A 16031-nucleotide genomic window follows, 5' to 3' on the forward strand; every position below is an offset into this window, starting at 1 on the left:
CAGACATACACAGTATGGATTACTGCTGTTTTAAAGTCCGGTGCCTTGTTCTTGTGCACAACAGTGTTTGATGAGATCTAGCGCCCAAACTGCACACCTGCAGCAATTCTCCTTCCCCAGCTTATGATGCTGAGGGCAGCAAGCTGGGGTCACTGTGTCCCCTCACCACTCAATCACCTGCTCCCTCCCTCAGCCACAGACCTGAGAACATGCCATGAACATGGGTAAAAGTACAGGCAAGGACAATGAGGAGCAATGTGAAGTTCTCAGGAAGGCAGAGAAGGCTCCCTCCTACATGACAGAGAGCCCACCAGTCTCTGCAAAGTTGTCATGGATAACTTACTCGCCTCCATTTAGCCCTGAAAGACTGACACAGCTTTCCATCCCATCAGAGATCGTGGTTCCTTGGATCTTTGCGTCTAGAAAGGCAGTTTGCAGTAGAGGGAGCCCTTCATGTAGCTTCCACGCACCTGCTGTTTCTTAGTGGTATGAAATTTCTGCTTCCATCAGAGCGAGCTAGTGCTCTGGCAAGACCTTTGAAATAGATGGCTACTTCAGGCATCTATGATGTTGAGGTAAATTGACAATCTCTTACATCATACTAAACTAGGAGACAGATGTATTTCAAAAATGTGGAGCAAACTTCATCATGTGCAACCCCGAACACTTGGATGTACGTGCTTTACTCTGCTGCAGCAGGGTAGATATTCATCATACCCTTCGTAGGGTCCCCTACACACCTAGAGAAGAAGTGTGCTGTCCTTAGTCCTCAGTGCAGATGTCCCCCCCTTCCCCTACACACACATTTCTTCACTTTTTTCAGTTCCTTTTTACTACCACCTTCAGTAACTTCTTACATCTATAACTGCATTAACAGATACCTTGTGCAAAAGAGCAAACACCAGGCTTTTCCTTCCCACATGGTTCGCAGAGTTTAATTAAGGGGAAGCAAAGACGAGTTGAAGCTTTAGGAGCACCAATGTAGAACAGAAAAAATTGCAGTGCTACCTGCTTTAAAATATGTATAGCCCACTCTCTCCTTCTGTAATCTCTTCTCTAAAATTCTTGTTTAGTTCTTTCATTACCACTCAGTGTCTGCCACTTCCCACATTGCTCACAGCACTAGCAATACACAACATGTAGGAAAAAGGGTTTCTCTTTTAATAAAGTTACTTATATATTACATGTTCTGGAACAGATGGATCAGTAAATTGGTGCATCATCTTTGTTTCGCTGCCACCAGTTCTATCATAGGAAGTTTCAGTTGGCTTTTCTGAGCATTAAGAGTTTGTAGATCTGCACTGCTGTTATTCTTCAGGGAAAAAACGATCCTAACAAGTTGTCTGAACAGGCAGGTCTCATTTTAGTGTGAGGGATTGGAAAGAAGGAGCAGGAACAAATAGCCATACCAGAAAAAGAAAACAATGTCAGCTATGGGTAGTGGCCATTTCATGCCCTAAATGCTGTCATTCACTAGTAATACTCTGTATTACCAAAGCAATTTGTTTTTCCTTCCAGCTACCTGTTTTATTGCTTTAGACCTTCCTGATATACCTTTTTAAGGCAAGTTGCTAACTTGCAGTTGTCTTACTAAGTTTGAGGAACAGAAGTTTAGGCAGCAGCATGGTTTTGCGACCAGCCTGAAATAGGAAGGCGGTCCCCAGGATCTTATAAGACAACAATTTAGTTCTCTACTTCCAGGTTTTCATCTGTGGTCACGGTGGAACACTAGATTCATTCCAGGGGAAGTCCTCAAATCAAGTTACAGTGTGCTGAAAGACACAACTAAAAAAAATAAATCACAAATAAAGCTAATCAAAAGGAATGATGAATGGGGAGACAGTGTGAGACACTACTAACCTGAAGCATTCAAAAAATGAGTCAGCTCTGAGGAAATACAAAGTTTTTGTGTTGTTGTTCAGATCTCTACAGTAAGCTGAGTTCATGGTTTCCAGGTATTCACCATCCCCTAAAGCACTCACGCTTAAAGAGGAGCTGCACATTTCTCTTGTGACTAGAGGTGTCAGCTTCAAAGGAAACCACCCCACAGCAAGAGCTCAGGTAAGGGACGTATCAGCTTTTTTGAAACCTGTTCTCCCCCCATGAAAAACAGAGAGGAGGGGGATGGTTGCTGCTGCCTACAGATGGGAGACATCCTGTGCTACTGTACAGCCTGCATTGAGAAGCAGTTGATTGCAGTAGGACACAGACACATTCATGCTTGGGTGATGCAACTCAGATGATAACAAGAACGTTCTTATCTTCAGACCATGAGACAACCACTTCTTTTCCTGTGCAATACAGATGTTATAACTTCTTTGTGATGGGCAGAACAAGAGTCACTTTTGTCTAGCCTTATGCAACATACTGCGGAAATTCGCTGGTTTTATCTCCCACAGTGCAAAAAAGCATATTGATCTTCCAGGTTTGCTTTCTGTCCATCCAGGCCATCACACTGAGGTTTTGCCCCTTGAAACATGCAGCTGTGTCCTATAGAAATCACTGAACTTGGTTATAGCAAGCATTTATGGGCATCAAAGTGCACACAACTAGTTTGGCATCACCTTAATTAGAACAACACACCAATGAACTGGTCTGAAGACATCTCCTCGCTGCTATGCTTGGTTATGACTGTCCACTGAAAAAAGAGTGCTTGCTTTGAGAAAGGATGCACAATATGGTGGTCAGAGGTTCAGAGCTCCCTGCTTCCAGGCAACACAGAGCACATAGGAAGGATGAGCAAAGAAAACCAACTGGCCAGAGCCTGAGAGCACTGTTAGCCTTCCTGGACGTGCATTTACAGAGCTTGTTCAGGTCTTAGTGCTCAAATACCAAGAAAACCCAAGGATTTGCAGAGCCTTACAGGCTCATAATCCAGAACAGTCTGAATCTACCAGGTATGTTCATCAAAACAACTTTTCAGTAGCAAATTTGATAGATTCATAATACCAATGTTAGCAGCAAATAAGAGGGGGAAAAAAAAAAAGGAACCAAAAAACCCTCTTAAGCAATGGCACTCCCTTACTGGTTGTGCAACTTGGAAATTTCTTTGAAACCCAGTTCAAAATTCAGACCTTACCAGAGATGATCAAGTTGTTTCAGTATTTTGTTCTTTATAAATTGCTTTAAAGCAGCCTTCAGTACTGCTTCATCACTTCATCTTGGTATTAAAGCAGAAAGTCACTTGTTAGGTGAATAGTATCAGAAAGACATTAATGTAGCTAAATTGTATGAAACATTTTCTCCTCCTTTCATCCTGCTGTAAGATGAACCTTAGCACAAGCAATTCCTGTGCCATCGCAGCTGTGCTAGCTCTCAATAAGCCGTGTAATGATACCTCATGGGAAAGGAGTCAGGACCAGTATAAGCTCTCACAGCCGCAACTATTCCACTAATATTCTAGTTTAAGGAGATGAACATCTAATGAAACCTTCCTAGGTGTTACAGATCAAACTAGAAAATTCACCTCTCCCTCTCACAAGGATCTTCTTGATACATTTTTTCCCCCTCAAAGTATATTATTATGATCAACATCTGAATAATCAGGAAAACGGTAACAAGATATTTACTTTGATCAAGGTGTTTATTGCATCTCAGAGGGCACACATGCACTGGGGTTTTCTTTTTTTTTTCTTTTTTCTTTTTCCTTTTTCATTTTTTTTAATTTTTTTTTTTAAACTGAAATACAAAGAAAGAAGAGCCATTTTGAAATTAGCTTTTTATAGAACTTTCCCATTACGGTGTATGTTATCCCCACAGTAAATTCAGATACAACCACTTTTAATGGTACCATACATTGATTAAATAGTTAATTTGAAAGACTTCAGGTGAAGATCTTTCCAACCCAGTATGCTTTTACAGAGAACTGCCAAGCCACTTGTAACACTGATCAACAGTGACCTCATTTAAGAGTCAAGATCTTAAGCCAAGCCATCAGCAGAAACAGTATGAGAACAAATAAAAATTAAAGAAACACATTATGTACAGTAAAGGGCATGGATCTCTGGATCAGAATTAAATCTAATCACCAATAGTACGAAAGCTACTCACAGCGCAATTGGGGAAATGGAGAAAACACTAGCCTATGGCATACACAGGTAAGCACTAAATTAAGAGATGTACTTAAGAACTAAACAGAGGTGAGTAACATCAATTGCAATGTTTTGACTACAGATATACCAAAGAGTGCTCTCAGATTCGAAATCCCTTAATGCCAACACAACTATGGCTGCTTTTTTTTTTCAACTACATTGAGAGAAACTGACCCTTTACTTATTTTCAGTGCATTTAGCAAGAACTGATAGATAAATATGCCAATTTAAAATGCAAAAACTTAAATAATTAAAATATATTTTAAAACTGAAATGGCAATAAATATGATATTTCTTTCAGATATGATTTTTCATTCTTGGAAAATCATTGAAAAAGTATTTGTTATGGAAGTTTACCATTATATTACTTTAAATTATCTTAACATATACAGTGCCACAAAAAATAAAACATTTTTTCACAACAATTGAGATTCCTGTGACTGGAAAAAAATGTATTCCACACAATTTCATAAGTGTTTTCCTTACCATCTGGTATTATCACACTATATTTTGTAACAGATAAAGGAGAAATTGAATCTTAGGGAAATTTTAGATGTCCTCAAAAAGTTATATACATTGAAACCTTCAAAAAACACAGACATCGCTCCAAATGGCTCACCAAACAACAGCTGCATAATCTGCCCCTGTGGGATAGGTTCAGAAAAGCACTAGAAGGCATCAGAAACATACATCCATTGTTTAAATTGTAAAACACAAATAACCCAAGTACACAAATTTAGAGAGAGTAGGGATAACAGCTAAGGTAGTACACATTCCTAATGTTCACTTTCACAGCTGTGCTACACGTTTCAGGAGTAAGAGAAAGTCTGAGTAAGCGCTGGGTTTGGTACTGGTGGCTCACTTCGAAACTCTGAGCATCGATTTGCAGACTCCAAACTCACATTTTTGTCATCCAGTCAGAAAAACTGCAGCTGTGAAAACAAAGAGTGTTAGATGAAAACTGAAATAACAAATCAAATAAAGCATGCTCTAGAAAAACTAAGGGGAAAGCACCAGATATACTCTTCACTGCACCTCAAAGATGTTACCAGCTTTCAGTAAAGCAGTTGTCGTCCCATAGACCTTTATGAGTCAGTCTACTATAATTCAAGCTGAAAGCAGTGAATCCCAGCAGTAAAAACGCATCTCCACTCCTGAAAGTCTCCACAAAGCCCCAGGTACCTCTTCAATGTTGGGATTTGGTGATGGGGACAAAGTGGAACCAGGTAGTACTTGCTAAGATTAGCATGATCCCATCTGCTGCTGCTAATTCAAGCACAGAAGAAGCCTAGAACAAGCCTTAAAATTAAGTTATGGGTAGAAAGAAAAGGGACTTATAAAGAAGGCCTCAAAGATATGTAATTATTGTCTTCTCCTCACCTGGCAAATTATTCTAGGGTTACTTATAAAATGCTTACCTTACTTCAGCCAATTGAAAAATAAAATGCAGAAGTGTTCAATCCAATCTGATGTTTCTTTCTAGCCCTATTTTTTCGTCTTTTGATCTCTCCACACCTGTGATACAAAATTTGTTTCCACACACGCAAAACCTGATATGAGATCTATCACAATTTACCAAGAGCTCTCAGAAATGATCTACAGCTCCTTGTAACAACCTGGAACAAGCCTCCTTGGCACGGTTTTGCCCCCAGTATTTGTACACTATTATGATTCTATTTGTTTCAATATTAGTGTCATGAAAAAAAGCAAACCCTCAGATTGAGTGGAAACAGGGCAAAACGGAAATCATAGATTAAAGATAACTTTCCTGGCCAGCTACTTTCAGAAAAGGGAAAAAAAAAAAGTAGTCAGAAGTCAATATTTTAGGCTAAAATTAAAAGCGCAGATAGAATTCAGTTTTCTGCTTAAGCCACCACACTAACAGTGCATGTTCCTACACATCTCTGAAGCTACAATTCTATCAACCATGTTTGATCTACCAGACTAATCAACATCTGTGTGCCAGATACGTACTGCAGGGTAACATGCAGGCAGTCACAGAATACCTTATCGTTTACAAGAAATCCTTGATGTTAAGATCCGCTAATGGGTCCTTTGTTGGAGGTTTCTTGGGACTCTGAGTAGCAGGAGTTGGGCTTGGAGAAAGCTAACAGATGCCAGATGGGAAGGCAGAAAAAAACAAAGCAGACAAGGATACACAATCATTAGGTGAGTATAGCTGGGTCTCACACAAGCACACTGCAAGCATATGAAGCTCTACGTTATCGCTAAATTCAGCGTTGCCATTTTTCTCAAGCATTGTTTAATCTCTGTCCTTACTACAGGGCTAACAATGCTTGGCTGATGTAATGCACAAGGCCAAAGACATTGCATACGGTAGTTAGCACAGCTGTAAATCACTCTCAGCCTGTAAGAAAGAATGCCATTAGGATTATCAACCCAGACAGAAGTTAAGCAATTGTTAGATATTAAACACCAAGGTACAGAATAAGCTGAGTGTGTGCTGCAGAGTACATATGAAAACCTCAGTAACTGACATTTAAATACAACTTGTTCTATGTTGGTAATAAGAGGAAAAGCTCAAAGAGTGCTACACTTGTGACTATATGTATACTTGATTCCTCCTTTTGTGGTCATAAAATCAATTATTCCATAGAAAGTATCCATTTATCATGTTCCATGCAATCCTTTTTTACTAGTGAGCCAAATAGTTCTCCCATCCTGACTTTACTCCCCACCACTGCCACCCTACCCAGGACATTAGGCACCTTGATTACCACCCTACTCTGAGAAAAAATTATGTCTTCCATAATATTATTCTTGATATCTATGTGAACAGACAGTTTAAGGCGGCAGGAAAAGACCAAGTACATGAAACGCAGAGCTTCAATACCTACAACTTCTCACTTAGAGCAGTTTCAAGTTCTTCCCATTTCTACAAAGAAAACCCAGAGATACTTAAACAGGAATGTGGCTCCTTACTTAAGGAGTGTAGTTTGCTACAGGATGATTGTTTGACTTAATGTTTGGAAAAAAAAAAAAGGAAGGTTGTGTGGTTTTAAGTGTTAAAAATTGTATTTTAGAGCCACAGCATGAACTTCCACCTCCTACTTTATTTCAAAGATAAGAAGGACTTCTGACTTGCCCAGAAGCAAAATACTGCAAATAATTTGTTCCCTGCCTCCCCTCTGGAAAGGGCCTTTCCTTTTCAGGGTTATGACAAACTAAACTCTACTTTGGAGAAATAGCCTGGAACAGCTACCATGGCTTATGTTGTATCACCTACTGGCCATCCATCAGCTAAAAGCTTTGTGTCAGAGTGGATACAGAGTGCTGCACTTCCAATCTCATTAGCTTCCAGTTAGAGGGAATCCTTGGTTCAACTGGATGGATGTCATGTCTCCATTCACTCAACCTACTTCATCATTTATTACCCCATTAATTTTTTGTTATATTAAAGAAGGACGCCGGCAGCTGATAAGTCTGTGTTTCCTTGTTACTAGCTTATTGCATTTTGATAAGGGCGATCACACAGTTACTACAATCTGCTCTTAAAGATTACCATAAATTACTTTTTTTTTTTTTTTTAAGATCCATTTTTAAGCCTGCTAAGATTGTACTCTTTGGTGGCAGCATGGTAGATAGGCAGCTGTATGACGTGGAACAGGCTGCAGGACAGATGGTTTCCTAAGTGACAAATGTAATGTGAGAGTACTACAGCAGTTCTCTACCTTGTGTTGGGAGCTAGAGACCACTCTGCAGTCATTCACTATTTTTTACCTCCTTATTAATAATCATCTTCTCGGATTATATTCTTCTGCTTTAAAGTATCAGTACATACAAACCTGCAGGATAATATCCAGAGGTAACTTCTACATATATTGATCAAGCATAGAACAGGATAGGTGACAGAAAAAGAGGCAGTGGGAACAATCTGAAACACAGGAGGTTACTCCTGAGCATGAGGAAGCACTTCTTTACTGTGCAGGTGATGGAGCCCTGGCACAGATTGACCAGAGAGCTTGTGGAGTCTCTGTCCTTAGACGTATTCAAAAGTGGTCTACACAAGGTCCTGAGAAGCCTGCTTGAGCAAGAAGACTTCCAGAGGTTTCCTTCAAGCTTCAGCTATCCTGTGTTTCATGTAGAATTGCTGCTAAGCAAAGACGTTCTTATTAAATGAATAAGGAACTCCCTGCACACAACAAATACCAGAGAATTCTTATGCACAGAAATTTATGCTAAAGATTCTCCATTTGTCAAACAATTTAGAGACCCAAAACATAGTTTAATTACTATGCTAGTTTTCTAAGAACAGGTTTGCTTTGGTTGTGTGTGTCCAAGTTTATGTCCCCTGTAGATCTAAATATCTGATAGTCACAGTGTCAGACTAGGTAAATATACTTTAAGTACATGAAAAATGAAGCATTGCCATGTATCTCTCACTTAAAAAACAAAAAACAGAGTAACTGAAGTTCAAGACCTTTCATTCACAATTTTCCACATTAGTCTAGGTTAGAGGAAAAATTCTACTCCACATTATTTAAATTTGCACACTGCAGTGAAAAACTTGCTCTGAACTCTCCAGTTTTATGTACACTATGGTAATTCATATTTGAATGCAGTCATTTTGCAGTGAAATAAACCCAGCATGCTACTAGCCTAAAGCAGTTCAACTTGCATTTACTAAGAAACAGCTGTCAAAGAACTTGAGACCTCAGCTTGTTCATAAGCAGGTCAGTTTTCTGTAGAATCTTCTTAGTGGGCTCAGAGGGAAGATAGAGCATGACTCTAGTAAATGTTGCCAAGCTCTGAACAGAATAGAGTTGTCAAGCAACTCCACTTTCAAGTTTACTCAACCCCACCTCCCACCCCCCTGAAACACATCTTGGATGTAGTTAGATGCAGGAGACTTTCTGAACCTGTTCCATTGGTCTCATAAAAGGCAATTGAACAAAAGAAAAGAAAAATCAAGGTGATTCATGTGATCAATTGCAAGTCAGGCAGCTGAGACCACAAGAAATCTCATTTACAAACCTACAGCTAGAATTTGAACTGAGATAATATATACACAACGCCCTTCTAGCAATATGGATAACAGTTAAACATTCATCTAACGATAACACTCACCTGTACACCAGGGCCAGTGGCAGCTCCAAACGGTGGCCTCATCATAGGCTGCCCATACATAACTGGCTGCTGGGGCATCATGGGTACACCTGTTCCTGCTGGGGGCTGTAAATTAAAGCACTGTGAGTACGTTTCTGGATAAAGAAGGGAGAGCCATGTAATGAAAGAGACTCACCATCCCAAATGGTGCTCCTGGCTGTGCGACAGGTGGAGCACCTCCTGTGGGAGGAACACCACTTGCTGGAGGCACGGCTCCTGTCTGAAAAAAAAAAAAAAGGCTTTAAAAAAAAAAGAAGGCAAGAATGTCTGTAACACCAAATATCTTGATACTGCATGGAGTCTCAAGCATTCTCTGAGTTGTTTGAGAAACTTGGACTGTTATGTATTATTTAATACCTAACCTCAAAACCATGATGCTTCTGAAGAATGAAAGAATTGAGTTAGTCCTTACACTGATGTTCAGCTTTCTTCATCATAAGAAAGCCAATGTGACAGTCTCAATTCTCTTCATGAATGGAGTTCATTTTCTGAATACAGCTCAGAATAGACCCAAGAAAATTCATACTTTTCTCCTTCTTCTACACAAGGTAAAAAGCATACTGATTTTGTAATTGATTGCCAACACAGCATTGCACTTGCTATAGCAGTGGTTTTAATATAACCTGAAGTTAGCAATGCCTAGCTTAAGCAGAGTGTAAAGTTAAAGGAAGTAACTGCTATAGTTATTAGTTTCCAGTAAAAAAGAATAGTATTTTTATGCAGTGAGATTCATTTAGTTAAAAACTAAGTTCACACACTTAAACCAGAATCACAACTGTTACAAACTTTACAAAGGGAAGTTGAACTTGTTATGCAATGGATTTTCAAATAAAACATAAGCGCAGAAAAGCAGTATTTTACTAGGATTCAGGAAGAGAGAAATGTTAGTTTAGTAGTGGACATACAGCACAATTAAAACAGTACCTTTGTACTCGGCCACCTCAGTTATCTAGCAGAACCTATACATCATCCCTTTTGGTTCCCTTGCCTGTAATTTCCCATGCACAGTCTCCCTTTGGCTTGGAAAGCAGGCAAGTCTCTCCTTTTCGCAGAAGTATATTCAGTACAAACAGTGCTTAAACTCTTGATAAGAACTTTAAAGAGAGGCAGGAAACATTCAAAGAAGGGATTTAAAGATGGTGGTAGGATTTTTAGGAACCTCATTACTGCTACCATGCGGCCTAAGTAAGTATATTGGCACAATTTCCCAAGCTATTACAGAAGTCGTAAGGCCATGCCTGAGCCTCTAAATCCTGAATGCCTACCTTGAGTCAGTTATGTTCCACTATGTTTGCAGAGCTGTCAGCATGCTTACAGTTGACAGCAGAGAAATATCTCTGGATATATGCAAGAATTACTCACTACAGAGTCCACTTCTATAAAAGCTGCGTTTAGTGCCCTTCCCTGATCCTTGCTTCAAGACTAAAATATACCAGTTTCTTAGGAAACATTAGACTAGTCAGGATAACTCATTCCAGATTTATTGAACAATAGTAATTGGCAAGAAAGTGTTGAGTGCTTATGAACCTCTTTTTCCAGTCTGAATGTTTTACTGGGAGCACTTCAATTATTGCACTACCAGTTCAGCTGTCCTCGAGCTAAGAACAAGATCTGGAGACTTGGATATGGAAAGCAAGGAATAGAAAGACATGGGCTAATGACATCAGGTGAGCACCCTAAAGCTATCTGAGTAGCCAAAGAACCACATCTTAGTTCAGAATTCAGTCCATCACATGCCAAGACACAAACTGAATCTGCTTTTGCATCAAAGTGCTCAGGTCACTCAAGAGAATGGGCTTTTGTGAAATTCTGCTGATTTTAATCCAGAAGCTGAGAGGTCATAAGGAAGGGAAGAAGTGATCAAAATTTAAGTGTCTCAAATTCAAGGTTCAACTATGATGTGAAGGAATGCTTCATTTTGGTCTCAGTATTTACTTTTTCCTGTGGTCCTGGTTTTCAAAAACACTTATGTGCATAGATGTAGAAGAAATGCATGTAGCACGCAAGTTTCACAAACTACCATCAAAACCAGCTTTCCAGAAAGGATAGTTACCTATCAGACGGTAAAACTACTACCAGATCAGGATATTACAGGAGTTAGAAAGTTCAGATAGTACAAGTCACCACATCGTTCACATCCAAGTATAGCACAGATAGTTTGAAGCCATTGTTTTTGAGATTACAGCGCATGAACAGTTAAGCACCCACTACTACCATTCATTGCCTGAGGACTGTCTGCTGGATGGACAATCCAAAAAGAGCCATGTTAGGTAGCTTCTAGGTAGTTTTAAGCCAGCTGTAATAACTGCAGTGCTGGTGAGCTGCTGTTAGTATCTTCATGTTTAGCAAGTACAAAAAGCGATCAAAAAAAAAATTTTCACTTACACTGTACAGTATTGTCCAGCCTCTCTATTAAGAAAAAAAGTTAGCATTACAACTAATACATTAAATGAAGTATCAACCTCAAGGAATTCTTGCACCTTCCATTAGGTTAAGGAACAAGCTGGAACATGCTTAGAGTTGCATTAACCTTTGAATGTGTCAGCAGGAACTGAGTTGGTCATGCTCGCCCCGACGGTCCTCTCCTTTCACCTCCACCCCACTTTTTTCCAACAGAGGCTGTTTTATGCCCTGCGCAGCTTTGATGAGGTATGACCTTTCTTCAGATTACCCCTGTAGACCACTCATGATAAGTTGTTCTTGAGCCAAGTTTAGATTCTAAGCTCAATTCAATCCCCTTCCTCCAAAGTTAGTGTCTTCTGATATATTTTACAGGGGAATCTTAACCTTTCCAAAAGACTGCTTTCACTGGGCTAAAGAAGCTACACCCTTCTACTACTTTAACAAAAATCATCTGATTAGTCTGAATACCATGTAGTCTTTTGATCTACTTCATTCAGGAAAGCTTGAATCATGAACAAGCTTGAGAAAAAAATTCTTTCCTTCCAGTACTTCAGCTTTGGATAAATATCATTGTGCCTTGGACAATCTACCTGGACCTGGTGCTGGTCAAGACCTATAGGGGTAACCACACACTGTTCTTAGAAATGTCCACAGACATTAAGAGTATATGTAAAGTCTTTTGTTTTTTGTTTGTTTGTTTGTTTGTTTTGTTTTGTTTTGTTTTTGTAAGACACACAAAAAAAAGCAGTTTTCATTTACAGCCAGTTATCACTGGGTTCAAGTCAATCTGGTCTTAAAAATGTGACTTGAAACAATCATATCATTTATAATGAAGCAAACTCTTTAGCTGAAACAAACAGGAGTAGTGTCTACATGCACATTTGCATAGTCTTAAAATAGTGAGGTTTCATACTGGTGGTATTGAAGGATTAAGCACCTACCAATGGACCACTTGGGACGCCACCAGTTGACCATGTTGCAGGTGCTACCTTTGGTTGCCAGTTGGCTCCTCCTGTTAGCTTTTTCTCTCCAGCATTCCACTGAAGATCTCCCCTAGTAGAGAGGGAGAGAGACAGAGCTATTCTTTGCATACCCTCACAGTGAAAATGAAAATCAATTGCAGTGTACATTAACTTTAAGCCTACAGCTACATTAGTTTATGGTATATGCAGTTTAAGTTATTAACAGAAAGATACACTTTTAGTACGCAGTTTCAAGGATTGTTAGTGGTAGACACCACTACACTCTACACTGAAGTCAGTTACATGGTTATGGCCTTTGTGGTGAGAATTAAAGAGTTGTTTTACTTAGTATTGATTGAATGTAACATATTATTGCATATACCCTTGTAGGAAGTAGGAAGAGGGACTGCTACTGCCTATTCTACTGGGGCCAGGCAGTAGAGCTGCCTGATAGAAGTCTTTGAAAGGTCATTTCATTGCTGGAAATCTTGCTCAGACAGAAGAAGGAAGAAAGCATTCAGTTCTGAAAAAAGTTGATAGATACAAGAAAAACAAATCATTAACAGAATAAAAGGGCTGTTTCAAAACTGGGTTTTGCTAGAGACTGCTTTATCTGGAATAAGCTACACCCTTTGAATGAAGTAGACTGAGGGAAGCTAAGTATGGGGAATAAACTTTATGATGTGTTTACTTATTTCCCTCCTATCATTTCTGCAGAGGTACAAGACATCTTGAAGTACACACATCATAAAATAGTCTTGGATACAGAGGAAGACTCAGCACAGAAGTAAGCAATTGGTTAGCTTAAGACAATCAAAAATAAGTGTAATGATTTCAATATTTCTTCTTGCAAAAAAGAAGCTTTTCACTGCATGGAATCAACTTCTTTTCTATTTTACAAATATTCCAATGCCTACACGATAAGCACATCCAGCGTCTGTAAAAAGATAACAAAACTATTACATATTAGCCTATATAATGAGGAGAGCTATTCAATTTATTATCTGGACAATTCATTTGGAAATCAGCTACCCAATATGAAGACAGTGATTTATATATACATATATATTTTTAGAAACTCAGATTAAAGCCAGCAAGCTTAAAAGCTATATCAGGAACAATTAACATTAATTATTCATTGAATCTGTATAGAACAGAATACACTTCCCAGAATTTTTATGAAGTGCTCATTTTTGGTTAAGGGGGCTGGGAGGGGGGTACTGGCATGTGACCAATTCATTGATCCTAATAAACATGGAAATCAATGTAAGACTATAAAACAGACTTGAACATTTTTTTTAATATATATATAAATTTAATCAAATGTTGAACTTACTTTTTTGAAGTGGTACCAGAAATTCCAAGATCTGAAAGGTGTAAGAAAAAAAGAAAAAAGGAAAGTCACATGTCTAATAAATTAAAGTGCATTAAAGTAATAGCTCACATTTCATTGTACATGGGCTTATACAGAATAATGGTGTTCTGTCTGTCTCCATTTAGATAGCACTAGAATAGCATAAGACACACCTACAGGACAAACTTATGAGGAACCCTATGGGTGTCTTATACTTGAAGAAGCCATTTTTGCTCTATAAGCAAAGCAAAGTGACAATATATTTAGGTCTACAAAATGTTATTTAAGAGCACCAAAACTATTTACCGTGAATGACAGCATTAGTTTCTGTTCTTCATTTTATATGCTGAAATATTAAGTCATTTTACTGATACAGATAAAACTCAATGTTATTTGGAAGCTCTGCAGTTTTATCTGTTCTATCATGCACATGCACTCCAAGTAGTTTCCTTAACTATTCTCTGAAAGAAGTTTTAGGCTAAGTTTTAAAAAAATTCTCTTCTCACATGATCAGTATGAGTCCTGCAAGTCAAATTGCTAAGTGCAATTATTTACTCCCCCAAACCTGGATATACCAAGTGATGTGCAGAAGAGGTCTCAAGTGATTAAAACTCCTGCTGACTTCTAAACACGGTTGTTTCTCTCCACACCGAAAAGAATAGTATGCATCTTCAGATCAGTTATATCTTTGTTGTGTTTACATATAGGAACAGCATATTCTATTTTACGCAGTACTGCTAGTACAACTTCAGTACTATTATACCTTAGCCTAGGTAGGTCTATGTTAGGTTTGTACAGGTGCTGGTGTTACTGATCTTTAGTTATAGAGGCTATCTCTATTATAGGAAAGAACCTGTTATTGTTGTTGTTTAGCATTTCAAGAACATTTTTTTTGGGAAGTTCACTATCTGTGAGATCATCTGTTCTTGGCTATTGTTCTCACTTCACCCCACTGCTACTCCTGTTCTTACTAAGCAACAAGTCAGCTATTGTCTTCATGAACTTTTCTGGCTAAATTCCATAGTGCTACCAGATTCTTTGGACAGTTTTCACCATTCCAGCTGTTATTACTCGGGGCCCACCCATCAAGAGTCTGACGTGCCCCTCAGTGTCCCAGGATGCTCACGTGTTACCAATCACACTTAGTAAATAGATCCTACTATTTGGCTAAGATCCTGGACACAATGAGGGACGAGCTACGACCCTAAAATACCAGCTACCCAAATCAGGCCCTACTTCTGCCTATAGCTGCCCTGATCTCCCTAGAGAAATAAGAGGGCATTGAAAAAAGAAAGCTAAAATGTACAGCTGTTTGGTTCTACAAACAAACAATATCGTTGTATGCCACACCACTTACAACAGAAATTTGTCACTTACTGCCTACTAAGTTTGCAAGAGATGAATCAAGATCACTTCCGAGGCCTTTGCTTGCTGCTGAAGGAGTGACTGCTGCAGTGGCTGCTGGTGCTATAGACTGACCAGAAGGAACCATAGTTGGCATAAGAAGATCACCTAAGCCATCAAACACTGGAAGGGAAAGGAGAGTCCTTTAAGAATAGCAGCTGTGGTAAGAAAAACACTACCGGTCACTTTGATGTTGGTCCAACAAATATAGTACAGACAACAATGCCACAAGTCTTACCAAAACATAGTTTGACATTAAAAGTAATGCCAACAAGGGCATGCATGTCATTTTACTACACACTGAATGTACAGTAACCCTGAAAGAGCTATACCAATGAAAACTAATATGACAGGACATGCCTGAAAGCACTTTAATTGGAGAGCTGAATCTACACAGATACAGCACTACTTCCACATAACACTATTTTTCTTACAGCCATCCTTAGAGAGATGTCAGATGCACACACATTTGTCAGGAGATATTCATTTAAAGGCTTGTAAAATGAACATCTTGCCACAAACACCAGTCAGATTTATGGTAAAGGCAGTCTTATACCTTGACATTTTACGGCAACAGGATTGAAACAGTCTCAGGATATTACTATTCACTTGCAAGCAGCAGGGAGTTAGGAAAACCTACTAACATCTCATAAGATCAGAAGGAATGAGAACCATCCACACTGACAGAGC

At 38.9% G+C, this 16031-nt stretch overlaps 1 protein-coding gene across 1 annotated transcript in view; it reads right to left on the reverse strand.

Moving 5' to 3' along the window:
• Window positions 1-3680: 3680 nt before the first annotated feature.
• Window positions 3681-16031, reverse strand: part of SNAP91 (synaptosome associated protein 91) — a 70992-nt gene continuing 58641 nt past the window's right edge. The window contains 8 exon segments of the mRNA XM_050709551.1: window positions 3681-5023; window positions 6098-6198; window positions 9180-9284; window positions 9355-9438; window positions 11604-11627; window positions 12563-12674; window positions 13920-13950; window positions 15315-15464. Of these exon segments, the coding sequence (XP_050565508.1) occupies window positions 6106-6198; window positions 9180-9284; window positions 9355-9438; window positions 11604-11627; window positions 12563-12674; window positions 13920-13950; window positions 15315-15464 (599 nt within the window). The 3' untranslated portion in view covers window positions 3681-5023; window positions 6098-6105.

Source organism: Cygnus atratus, chromosome 3 (assembly GCF_013377495.2).
Source record: "Cygnus atratus isolate AKBS03 ecotype Queensland, Australia chromosome 3, CAtr_DNAZoo_HiC_assembly, whole genome shotgun sequence".
Lineage (NCBI taxonomy): Eukaryota > Metazoa > Chordata > Aves > Anseriformes > Anatidae > Cygnus > Cygnus atratus.